Below are 12780 nucleotides of genomic sequence, written 5' to 3'. Positions count from 1 at the left end.
CAATCGTTAGCGGACACCATGTCGTGTTTGGAGAGCCCCTGTGTGCCTAAACTTTGGAGCTCCCACACAAATAACCCCATTTTGGAAACTAGACCCCCTAAGGAACTTATCTAGATGCATAGTGAGCACTTTGAACCCCCAGGTGCGTCACAAATTGATCCGTAAAAATTAAAAAGTACTTTTTTTCACAAAAAATTTTTTTAGCCTCAATCTTTTCATTTTCACATGGGCAACAGGATAAAATGGATCCTAAAATTTGTTGGGCAACTCCTCCTGAGTACACCAATACCTCATATGTAGTCATAAACCACTGTTTGAGCGCACGGCAGGACTCGGAAGGGAAGGAGCGCCATTTGACTTTTTGAATGGAAAAATAGCTCCAATCGTTAGCGGACACCATGTCGCATATGGAGCGCCCCTGTGTGCCTAAACATTGAAGCTCCCCCACAAGTGACCCCATTTTGGAAGGTAGACCTCCCAAGGAACTTATCTAGATGTGTGGTGAGCACTCTGAACCCCCAAGTGCTTCACAGAAGTTTATAACGCAGAGCCGTGAAAATAAAAAGTAATTTTTTTTTCTCAAAAAATGATTTTTTTAACCCGCAATTTTTTATTTTCACAAGGGTAACAAGAGAAATTGGACCCCAAAAGTTGTTGTCCAGTTTGTATTGAGTACGCTGGTACCCCATATGTGGGGGTGAACCACTGTTCGGGCACACGACGGGGCTCGAAAGGGAAGTAGTGACGTTTTGAAGCGCCGACTTCATGGGATGGTCTGCGGGCGTCATGTTACTTTTGCAGAGCCCCTGATGTGCCTAAACAGTAGAAAACCCCCACAAGTGACCCCATTTTGGAAAGTAGACCTCCCAAGGAACTTAATAAAAAAAAAGGCCCTCAATCATTCTTCACCTTTACGTCACTTGACAAGTGGAAAGGTTTTAATACAAGAGTTAGGACTGTCCCACAAGGGTTGCCTTGAAGTGGCGGGATCTCTTGTACATTTTTTTGATCAAAATTATGTTTACTAAATTACCTTATTATTATTATTACCTTCATGCATTTTTTGCAGTTTATTTTTTTTTTATTTTAGGATATTTCTGTTTTGTGCCTTGCTTTTGGTTTTCTCTGTGTAATGGTCGTGTGTTAATATGCATTTAGATTCTGCATACACATTAACTTACTTTTTCGGCTCAGACCCCAGTTTTTTATTCACTTCAATGTGCATCCTGTGCATATAAGAGTGTGACCGCCCTGTTTCTGAGCTGGGAAATCCATACTGTCTGGCCTATGCTTTTACTGGTGGTTCAGTCCCTCGATCCTTGTTCACATTTACGTCACTTGACAAGTGGAAAGGTTTTAATACGAGAGTTAGGACTGTCCCACAAGGGTTGCCTTGACGTGGCAGGATGGCTTGTACTTTTTTTTTTCAAAATTATGTTTACTAAATACCCTTATTATTATTATTACCTTCATGCATTTTTTTTTTTATTTTTTTTTTATTTATTTTTTTATTTTAGGATATTTGTGTTTTGTGCCTGGTTTTGGTTTTCTCTGTGTAATGGTCATGTGTTAATATGCATTTACATTCTGCATACACATTAACTTACTTTTTCAGCTCAGACCCCAGTTTTTTATTCAGTTCAATGTGCATCCTGTCCATATAAGGGTGTGACCGCACTGTTTCTGAGCTGGGAAATCCATCCTGTCTGGCCTATTCTTTTACTGGTGGTTCAGTCCCTTGGTCCTTGTTCACATTTATGTCACTTGACAAGTGGAAAGGTTTTAATACAGGAGTTGGGACTGTCCCACAAGGGTTGCCTTGACGTGGCGGGATGGCTTGTACATTTTTTTGGTCAAAATTATGTTTACTACATACCCTTATTATTATTACCTTCATGCATTTTTTGCAGTTTATTTTTTTTATTTTAGGATATTTGTGTTTTGTGCCTTGTTTTTTGTTTTCTCCCAAGGAACTTATCTAGTTGTGTTGTGAGCACTTTGAACCCCCAAGTGCTTTACAGAAGTTTAAAACGCAGATCCTAGAAAAAAAAAAAATCATTTCTTTTCATCAAAAAAATGATTTTTTAGCCCGCAATTTTTTATTTTCACAAGGGTAACAGGACAAATTGTACCACAAAAGTTGTTGTCCAGTTTGTCCTGAGCATGCTGGTATCCCATATGTGGGGAAAAACCACTGTTTGGGCACATGTCGGGGCTCAGAAGGGAAGTAGTGATTGTGAAATGCCGACTTCATGGAATGGTCTGCGGGCATCATATTACGTTTGCAGAGCCCCTAATGTGCCTAAACAGTAGAAACCCCCCACAAGTGACCCTCTTTTGGAAACTAGACCCCCCCAAGGAACTTATCTAGATGTGTGGTGAGCACTTTGAATCCCCAAGTGCTTCACAGAAGTTTATAACGCAGAGCAGTGAAAATAAAAAAGTTTTTTTTTCCACAAAAATATTTTTTTTTAGCCTCCAATTTTTTATTTTTCCAAGGGTAACAGGAGAAATTAGACCCGCAAAGTTTTTGTGCAATTTTTTCTGAGTACGCTGATACCCCATATGTTGGGGTAAACCACTGTTTGGGCATACGTCTGGGCTCGGAATAGAGGGAGCATAGTTTGACTTTTTGAACGCAAAATTGTCTGGAATCAATGGTGGCGCCATGTTGCATTTGGAGACCCCTGATTTGCCTAAATAGTGGAAACCCCTCAATTCTAACTCAGCCCTAACCCCAACACACCCCTAACCTTAATCCCAACTCTAACCCTAATCCCAACCCCAACTCACCCCTAACCCTAATATTAACCCTAATTCCAACCCTAACCCTAATTCTACCCCTAACCTTAATGGAAAAATAAAAATAAAAGTATTTTCTTTAGTTTATTATTTGTCCCTACCTATGGGGGTGATAAACGGGGGGTTTATTTACTTTTTTTATTTTAATCACTGTGATAGGATTTATCACAGTGATCAAAATGTACCTGAAATGAATGAATGAATCTGCGACCGGCAGATTCGGCGGGCAAACTGCCCATGAGCCCGCCATTTTGGAAGATGGCAGCACCCATGAAGAAACCGGGAGGGCCACAGGGACATAGGAGGTACTGGGGGGTGAGGGGGAATCGGAATGCGGGGGAGCATAGGGCAGAGGAGGGGGAACAAATACTGACGGTGGGGGGGTCAGATCGAGGTCTTTAGCCATGACCGATGATATTGTAGCATCGGCCATGTCTGGATTGTAATATTTCACCAAATTTGATTGGTGAAATATTCCAATCGCTCTGATTGGCTGTTTCACATTTAACAGCCAATCAAAGCGATCATAGCCACGGGGGGCTAAGCCAACCCCCCCGGGGTGAAGTACAAAGGGTGCTGTACCTGTGGGTTGGGTGACCTTTCAGTGACCCCGGTCACCCGACCTACAGGAAAGCAATCAATTCATGACGGCACATAGGCGTCATGGGTCAGATTGGCACAGACTTTCATGATGCCTACGTGGTGTCAAAGGTCGGGAAGGGGATAATTATATCACTTAATATTGAGCAGAATTAAGTATGCGAACATCCCCCTATATACCATTTGAACCCGAATACAGCCCCTTTAATATATCGTATGAGACTCACACAGCCTCCCCATGTCCAGCACCTGAGGCCCACAATGCCTTCCCATGTCCAGCATCTGAGGCCCACACGGCCTCCCCATGTTAGCATCTGAGGCCCACACAGCCTCCCCAGGGCCAGAATCTGAGGCCCACACAGCCTCCTCAGGGCCAGCATCTGAGGCCCACACAGCCTCCCCAGGGCCAGCATCTGAGGCCCACACAGCCTCCCCATGACCAGCATATGATGCTCACACAGCCTCCTCATGGTCACCATATGAGCCCCAAACAGCCTCCCCATGTTAATGTTAAGCCCCCCATAACCTACCCCTGTTCATATTAAGACCCCCATAACCTCCCTATGTCAAGATCCACATAGCCTCCCCATGTCCATGATAAGAATCATGTAGCCTCCCCATGTCCATGATAACATAGTAACATACTTTTTAAGGTTGAAGGAAGACTTTAAGTCCATCTAGTTCAACCCATAGTCTATCATGGTGATCCAGAGGAAGGCAAAAAAAAACCATGTGGCAAACACTAAGCTCCACATTGGGGAAAAAAATTCTTCCCGACTCCACATACAGCAATAAGACTCATATAGCCTCCCCCTGTCCATGATAAGACCCATGTAGCCTCCCCAAGTCTATGATAAGACCCATATAGCCTACCCATGTCCATGAAAAGACCCATATAGCATCCCCATGTCCATGATAAGACACATATAGCCTCCCCATGTCTATGATAAGACTCATATAGCCTACCCATATGCAGCCAAACATCCCATACATATAAATAAATAAAAAGAAAACCACCACATACTCACCTTTCTCTCATTGCCATGGTGCTCTGCTCTGCGTCTGCCTCCAATGCGCTGACTCTCCACAGTACACAGCTGACGCGATGACATGACATCATAGCGTCAGCTGTTTCACATGCTGATTGGTTGAGGAAGTGGCCGGAAGCAGATCCTCCACCAATGTGGTCGGCGTGGATGGAGAGTGACTGCGAAGACAGCAACCAAGCAGGCGGGCGGAGAGAAGTGGGTGGGCAGAGACAACAAGCGTGCAGGTGGGCTTTTTGAGACAAATGGGCAGGCTTTTTGAGAAGAGAGGGTGGGTATGGTGCAGCCCGTGGGCTACTGTTTTCAGCCACTCGGTTGTCTCGGTCCGAGGGCTGGACTGGAACAGCCAGAGGGCCGGATGTGGCCCACAGGCCGTACTTTGCCCAGGTCTGGAGCAGAGTAAGGCCCTGAAAAAAGAGTCTACCTTGTTGTGCAAACAGATTTAAAAATCTTTTGGCCAGAAGAAAAGCTGCTGGCTATGTATGTGATCTGGTGTTTGATTGGAACTGTTAGGCCGGGATCACACACAGCGAGATACAGCCGAGTCTCGCAGGTTAAAACCAAGCTCTGGCACCGGCACTCTGGAGCGGAGCGTGCAGCCGCACAGCAATACATGGAGCTGCACACTCCGCTCCGGAGTGCCAGTGCCAGAGCTTGGTTTTAACCTGCGAGACTCGGCCGTATCTCGCTGTGTGTGATCCCGGCCTTAATATGTGATTGGTGAAGACGTATTGCCGAAGTGGAGTTTATCCCTAGAGTGGACAGTAAGACTGTGGAAGGTTTGAGGGGCGTAGAGTCTCAAGGGGCCAAAAAAGTTTGCCAGTATGGGGTCCTGAAATTTCTGGTAGCAGCCCTGTTTGGAGTTGAGAAATATTTTTCCCCTAATATAGGGTAAGTAGGGTATGTGTACACAGGGTCTTTTAGACACCAGTAGAAGGTGAAAGGGCTTTAGTGCTGACAGCTGTTTTCCTGAAGCACATTTGCCTTCATTTTTGCATTTCCTATGTCTTTTTGCTATGAGCGGCTTCATTTGGGGAAGCAGCCCAAAAATGTATTTTGGCTCTTTTGAACCGCTTCAAGATTTTCAAACCCTGAAGCGGTTAAAAGAAGTGTGGTTTTGACATTGCTGTGCCCTTTGTTCATTTTTGGCTGCACTTTTGCAGCACTTTTTCAGGCAGACATGAGACAGAATCCAACTGAAAAAACATTGTGTGCACATCTGTATCATGGAGTTTTTGCTTTCCGCTGGATCAGCAAGTTAGGATTATAGATTACACTGTCTTTTCAATCTTACATACTACCATACTATGAAGCTCTAATATTATCTGTCAAGTATTAAAGCTTACTTATAGTTGTATCATGAGGGTAACCTACCATCACCTCTCTCACTAGTGATTGAGGCTGCTGTGTGCAGTCTATTGCAGACTGGGCAGCACACACACAAAATGTGCAGTCATTTTTATCAGTTACTAGCTGAAGAGCCCGGCGCTGCCCGGGCATAGTAACTAACTGTGGTTAGTTATAGCAAATTATAATTATCCTCCATCCCATAGTCCCGTGCCCATATACCCATCACACATCCTCCATCCCATAGGCCCGTGCCCATATACCCGTCATACATATCCTCCATCCCATAGTCCAGTGCCCATATACCCATCACACATCCTCCATCCCATAGTCCCGTGCCCATATACCCATCATACATATCCACCATCCCATAGGCCCGTGCCCATATACCCGTCATACATATCCTCCATCCCATAGTCCAGTGCCCATATACCCATCACACATCCTCCATCCCATAGTCAACCATTATGACATCATAATGAGCGGCGGCAGGGCTTGCAACCTATGATGACATCAGCGTCGCCATGGCAACCATTGTGACATCATAATGAGGGGCGGGGCTTGATACGCACACACTTTCCCCAGTATGCAAATAGGGGCATTATGACATCTTAATGAGGGGCGGGGCTTGACGCGCACACACTTTTTCCCCAGTATATAGACAGGGGCAAAATTGTTTGATTTGGAACGCGCGGGGTTAAAATTTCGCCTCACAACATAGCTTAGGACGCTCTCGGGGTCCAGACGTGTGACAGTGCCAAATTTTGTGGCTGTAACTGCGACGGTGCGATTGCCTATCCCGGACATACATACACACATACATGCATACACACTTTGAGCTTTATATATTAGATTATTATGGACTTCACTATTTCTCCTGTCTCTTATCTTCCCTTACTTAACCTTTTGTATTTCAGTATTATTGCTTGCCTATTCTATCTTTTTCTACATTCTGCAATTAAATGATGACTTTTCCCCTTTTCTTTGAAGCTCCTAGCAATATTGGTCACTTCTAGCGCACGCTAGGCCAAATGGTATTTTCAAAAGTTCAAGGAAACTTTTTATTGCTTTGTTTTATTCATTTTTATTTTGGTATTTAATTGTAATATTTTTACTACAGGTGGAGGTGACTGGAGGAGATACAACACTCTTACTTGAAGGGTAAAACTGGACTTTCGTTGCTTAAATCCACCATAGGAAATTATTCCATTCATATAGAACCTATGAATCAATACTGTCTAATATGATTATAAAACAAATGATAAAAATTAGAAAATACTAGGAAACAATGCACCAAAGTCGGCTCTTAAGAGGATTATGTTCTACTGGACCTTTTGAAACCAGTTATCTGATATGGGATCATTTGGTGACAAGCAAATGTATTTCTTGCTCGTATAATTGAATTCCAATAGTAGAAGAGTGAGGTTCAATCAGACGCTAGAATTTGTCGAGCTTGATTCTTTTCTTAAATTAGCTTATTTACTAGAAAACAAACACAGCCACTAAAATCTAAGGAATTAAAAGTGCTAAAACAAATACGTTTTTTGCTTTGAACCAAAGTCTTCAGGTAACGGCTCATACTCACTTGCGAGAGACTCGCACGATTTTCATGCGAGTCTCTTGCATGAAAACCTGGCACTGCCGCCGGCACTCAGACCGGAGCATGCAGCTACATGTATTTCTATTCCGCCGCACGCTCCGGTCCGAGTGCCGGCGGCAGTGCCAGGTTTTCATGCGAGAGACTCGCACAAGAATCGTGCGAGTCTCTGGCAAGTAAGTTTGAGCCCTAAGAAGCATGATAGGACCTCATTCTTCTACTATTGGCGTCATCTGCTGTACCTACAGGACCCATATCGAGTGAGATCAAAATAAAAAGGAAGGAAGCAGTCAGCAAATACAGAATTGTGACAAGCTTTTTCACATTGCTTACAAGGTGATCCCAGAGATATATGTCTCCTCCTCTCTTTTATAACCTAATGGTATTTCTCCCTATCTCTCCTTTTTTTTGCATATAGCATTATTCATATTATCCGCATAGCTTCAGAAATTTCTTTGGCAAATTTGCCACATGTGACTTTAAGATGCTTGAAGAATTCCATGTGCTTGCCACAGAAATAAACCAAAATCTTCAGAATAATCATTCAAAAATACTACCACTGCTTGTTGGAAACAAATATCCTTACAGCCTTATATGCAGATCATACTTTTAAAGGAAGGTATATCTGGATCAAAACTATATAAAAAAGAGAGAGGACTCCTGAAAATATATAATGCCTACAAAATTATGAAGGCACAAGCTCCAAATAACAAAATGTGAATTTTTAATGAAAACATTTAAAATTGCAAAATAATTGCAACAAACATGCGAAGATGATCTATAATAATAATATATATATATATATAATAACAAATAGAAAATGAGGTTCTCAGTGAAGGCTCAAAAAGAGGGATACACACAGCAGAGAAGGAATGTGGCAGTAAAAGGTACTGTGGTACTATAAATCACCAGAAAAATACAGGGTATAGGGAATAAGTCTATAAGGTGTTAACTTATCTTCAATATGTATATAGTAATAAAAATAATCATCCCTACATAATAGATAAAATGTCCATATTGCAAAGGGCGGCACAGAAAATACTACCATGCATGGTATGATAAATAAGTATGGCACAACTGTATTTTGCACACCCCATACATATGCAACATAGCCATCATAGCATTAAATAGCAAGGATCTCAAGTCCCAGAGTAAGCCCACTTGAAACGTGCGTCGGGGTTGTGAGGCACACACTATAAACATGAGATGGCTATGTGGCATATATGCAAGGGTGTGCGATTTATACTTTTAACACACTTACCATACCATGCATGGTGGTATTTTCTATGCTCTGTAATAATGATCTGAAAATAATGTTGTATGTGAAATTTAGCCATTTCGCATAGTTTTAGTATAGCAATAGCTACATTTTTTCTTATATTCTGATAGCATAGAGATCTGACAAGGGGAGAGATAATGAACATATCAGTGATTCTCTATACAAGATTGGTAATGCAGCATGCACATAGCAACAAATACAGTTCTCATAAAAAAACAAAGTATAGACAACTATAGGTAAAGGATAGAAATAAAATTATACAGTGATCGTGGGCCTTACCTTGTGGGTATTTTAACTCTCAAGTATCTATCAATGGATATTGCGAGCAGGGACAAGATGGAGGCATTGGTCAAAATAATCATTAAACAGCACATAAATAAACAGGAGTAGAAATGAAATTCTTTACCCAAGCTTATTACAATAGCGAGGGGCATAACCAGGATGCCAACAGCAAGGTCTGCAAATGCAAGAGACACAATGAAGAAAAAAGTTGTATTCTGTAGGCTTCTGTTTACTTTCACTGCCCAGATGACCAAGATATTACCCAAAACAGCTGATATTCCAATCACAGTCTCTATGGCAATGTATGCCTGGCTGTAGGGGTCTAAATATGTTGTTGCATTTGCCATGTCCAGTGATAATGTAAAAAGTTGCTAAAGAGATTCCACAGCATACATTCAAAGAAGAAAGGAGGTAATCACTGTAACGGGGTTTGATGCGTAGGAAACCTGCTTATTGTTCCATTGCGCTGACTTGTCAAAAATAAATCTTGCTTTTGTTTTCTTGTTTCAAAGACGGAAAAAAAAAACCTCCTGTAGGGATGGCAGTTCCTCCACATAGATAGGAATCAAAGGGTAAATCCTGCTGTCATTCCTTGTTTTCTCAAAGGAAGTCAATGCTGTGCTTTGAAATGTAAAGAACCTGCAGGATGCTACAATCAGGTGCAGCAGCTAGTTGTACTAAGGAAGCTTTAGGGAAATCACACTTGTTTTCTATGGTTTTCTATACCTCTACAGCTTTAGAGAAGTTGCCCTAACGGAAGCAAGTGTTTCCCTTTTCAAGAAAAAATAATTAAAGGAATAGTAGCATCCAGAGTTGGCAAAGTTTGTGTGTCAAAGGATTAATAAATATACAAAAACAAACATTCCCTCTTCAGTGCATGGAAAACCGTATTATTTTCATGCCGAAAAATCTGACAACTTTCATACATATTATCCGTATACCTTCCATGTGCCATCCGTATGTCCATTTGTTACATCTGTATGACACCCATAGGGCATCTGTGTTCATAGATCAACTGTTTAAAATGTACCTGATCAACAACAGTTTGCAGAAGTCTATGGTGTGTAAAATAATTGGATCCCATACGGATCATCTGCATTGCATCTGACTGTTACAGAATGCAATATATCTTTAACAGTCAGATGCAATACAGATCATCCATATGCGATCCAATTTTTTACACACCTATAGACTTCAATGGCTAGTCTCATGCCAAATACAAAACAGAATATTACGTGTTGCGATTTTTTTCAACTGGACATTTGGTCCATGTGAAAAAACTGTCAGCTGAGCACCTCTACTAAATAACATTGGTCCATGTGCTGTCAAATTTCAGCACACGTTCCTATAACACGCTCATCTGCTATGCCTATTCTTCTTTTGATGAGCAGATTAATTCTTTTTATATTTTGATAGACTGGCTGTTCTGAATGCAGCTATATCAAACATGTGTTTTCTTTATTATTGTTTTATTTTAAATGGGGCAAAAAGGGGTTATTTGAACTTTTATATTTTTTATATTTTTAAAAACATTTTTTTTCTGTTTACTTGGTTCAATAGTTTCCTTAGGAGACTTGAAGCTGCGATCTTCTAATCGCTTGTGCTACACATAGCAGCGCTAGAAATTGTCATCTGCTATGAACGCCGGCTACGGGACGGCACTCATAGCATATCTGCAATGACAAGCACGGGGATCTTCTGCAGACCCCCGTTGTGATGCTCCCCCAATCATCTGACAGGTACGCCAATGGGTGAGGTTTTTAATGTTCTTCAGGATTGCACATGACAGCGATTGACAGAGACAGAGAGCGTGCTAGAAAACGTGAGAGATATTAGGTCGGCCCTTACAGTGGATGACTTAGCGTTTCTAAAGACGATTCCACGTCATTTCAAGCTGAGACATGCCTGCAACCCCGATTTGTTTAGGGTACGTGGTACTGATCGCATTCACGCTGAAATCAGGGGTGGGGAACTTAAGCGCAGGCTGCCTCAGCTTGAATGTAATTGGATCGTTAGATTGGGGACAATGACCCCTCTAGGTTTAAATGAAAAATGAAATGCCCTCAGATTACATAGCAAAAACTTGATGACAGATGCCCTTTAACTGATAGCAATATCAGGTTGTTTTTTTTAAGTAAGAACTTAATTGACAATTCTTGTTCAGTTCATTTCTTCCCCTCCCTTGAAGGAGAGCAGGGCAGCCATGTTCTGCCTATTTTATCTGGTAGAACAGCCTGCCCTTTCACTAGGACCCTTAGTAGCTGCCTACACTGCCTATTGTCTACAAAAGCATCATAACCACTAGGGATGAGCGAACGTGCTAGGTGATACTCGGACATCAGATGAGTATCTTGGCTTAGATGTACTCGTTACTTGGTGAGTAAGTACTGCAGTACTTTGCTCTGCCCTCAACAGGGCAGAGAAGTATACCTGCATAGGAGCGCGATGCGGATGCGCGATGTGAGGTGCCGGACTCAGACCTGTGACACACATTGGACCGGAGAGGACCGCACTGGACCGCCCCCCGGTGAGTATAATAAAAGTTATTTTTCTTATCTTGCAGGTCGGATCGAGGGCTTATCTACAGCATTATAGAATGGCCACATCTTATAGCGGTCAAAACAGCTGACAGGTTTGCTTTAAAGTGGAGTAAAAGAGTCACATCACTGTTCTCAGCAGCAATCTCGGAGTTAGAGATGCTTTCAGGGGTCTTCCCCATTCTGTTCTCCTTCCATTCAGCACTTTCCCATCCATTTCAACATTTTCACTGGCCCCCTATTCCTCTTTGTAGGGTCTGCCGGAAAAATGCTTGGATTTCACATTGACCCAAATTTGAAAAAAAGACATAGACCCATCAAGTTCAACCTTTCTCCACCAGTTATACATTATTTTATGTGAGATTATTTACAACCCACAATTTCATTTGATGTGAGAAAAGCATCCCGTCCTTTTTAAAGGAGTATTTATCTGCCGTTACTACCTCTTGCAGTCAAAAAATAGAAAAAGAAAAAAGCTGAAGACTATAATAAGGATCACCAAAATATAAACATATTTTATTGGATACAAAAGAACAACACCATATAAAAACACTTAAAAGTCATAAAATGACATACAAGAAAAGCTTATTCACCCATAATAGGGCTACAGTCCCTCAATGTGATCATTAAACCAACATGTTGGATAGACACTGTGTTATCAAAACATAATACCTGTGTGCAATACTAGATAGATATGGTCAGCACATAAACAAATGACAACCAGTAAGAGTTTTCCAGATAAGTGTCCTACAAAAAAGGAGGACAGACATAATATGCAAAGGAGTGATAGAAAATAAATAGCACAAGCAATATGTAAATGATAACATATGCAAAGTCACACTAAAGAGTGAGAAGTGGTACCACCCAAAGCTCGGACTAAATGTCAGAGACCCTGTGGTCAGAACCACAGAGCTGAGTGGAACGGTCCTAACTTCCATACCGGATATCCCTTTAAGAGAGGCCTGGGGTCAGAACCAGAGCACTTAGTGGAATTGCCCTAACTTCCATACCAATGATCCCTTTAAGAGACCATGGGGTCAAAACCAAAGCGCTGGATGGATTTGCCCTAACTTCCATACCGGAGATCCCTTTAAGATGGAAGATGTGGCTATGGGATGAAGGATGTGTGATGGGGATATGGGTACAAGAGGGGGGGATTCATTTCTGTCATGTAATCTCTGCTCCTTTCTGGGGGGCAGACAATGGCTGGGAGCTTATGTTTCCAGGGATGCTAGATTTCTCCCACCATGTCAGTGTCTGCTAAGGTGTTGTGAGTGGGAAAACTGTTGC

The 12780-nt window shown here is 42.0% G+C and overlaps 1 protein-coding gene across 1 annotated transcript in view; it reads right to left on the bottom strand.

Moving 5' to 3' along the window:
• ADORA3 (adenosine A3 receptor) overlaps positions 1-9620 on the bottom strand; it is a 31055-nt gene extending 21435 nt beyond the window's left edge. Inside the window, exon 1 of the mRNA XM_073557277.1 lies at positions 8951-9620. Coding sequence (XP_073413378.1) covers positions 8951-9300 — 350 coding nt within the window. The 5' untranslated portion in view covers positions 9301-9620. The remainder of the gene's footprint in view (positions 1-8950) is intronic.
• Between the last annotated feature and the right edge of the window lie 3160 nt (positions 9621-12780).

Source organism: Dendrobates tinctorius, unplaced genomic scaffold (assembly GCF_039654945.1).
Source record: "Dendrobates tinctorius isolate UK_male_01 unplaced genomic scaffold, ASM3965494v1 ptg000246l, whole genome shotgun sequence".
Taxonomy (NCBI): Eukaryota; Metazoa; Chordata; class Amphibia; order Anura; family Dendrobatidae; genus Dendrobates; species Dendrobates tinctorius.
This window is presented reverse-complemented; position numbering and strand designations above follow the sequence as displayed.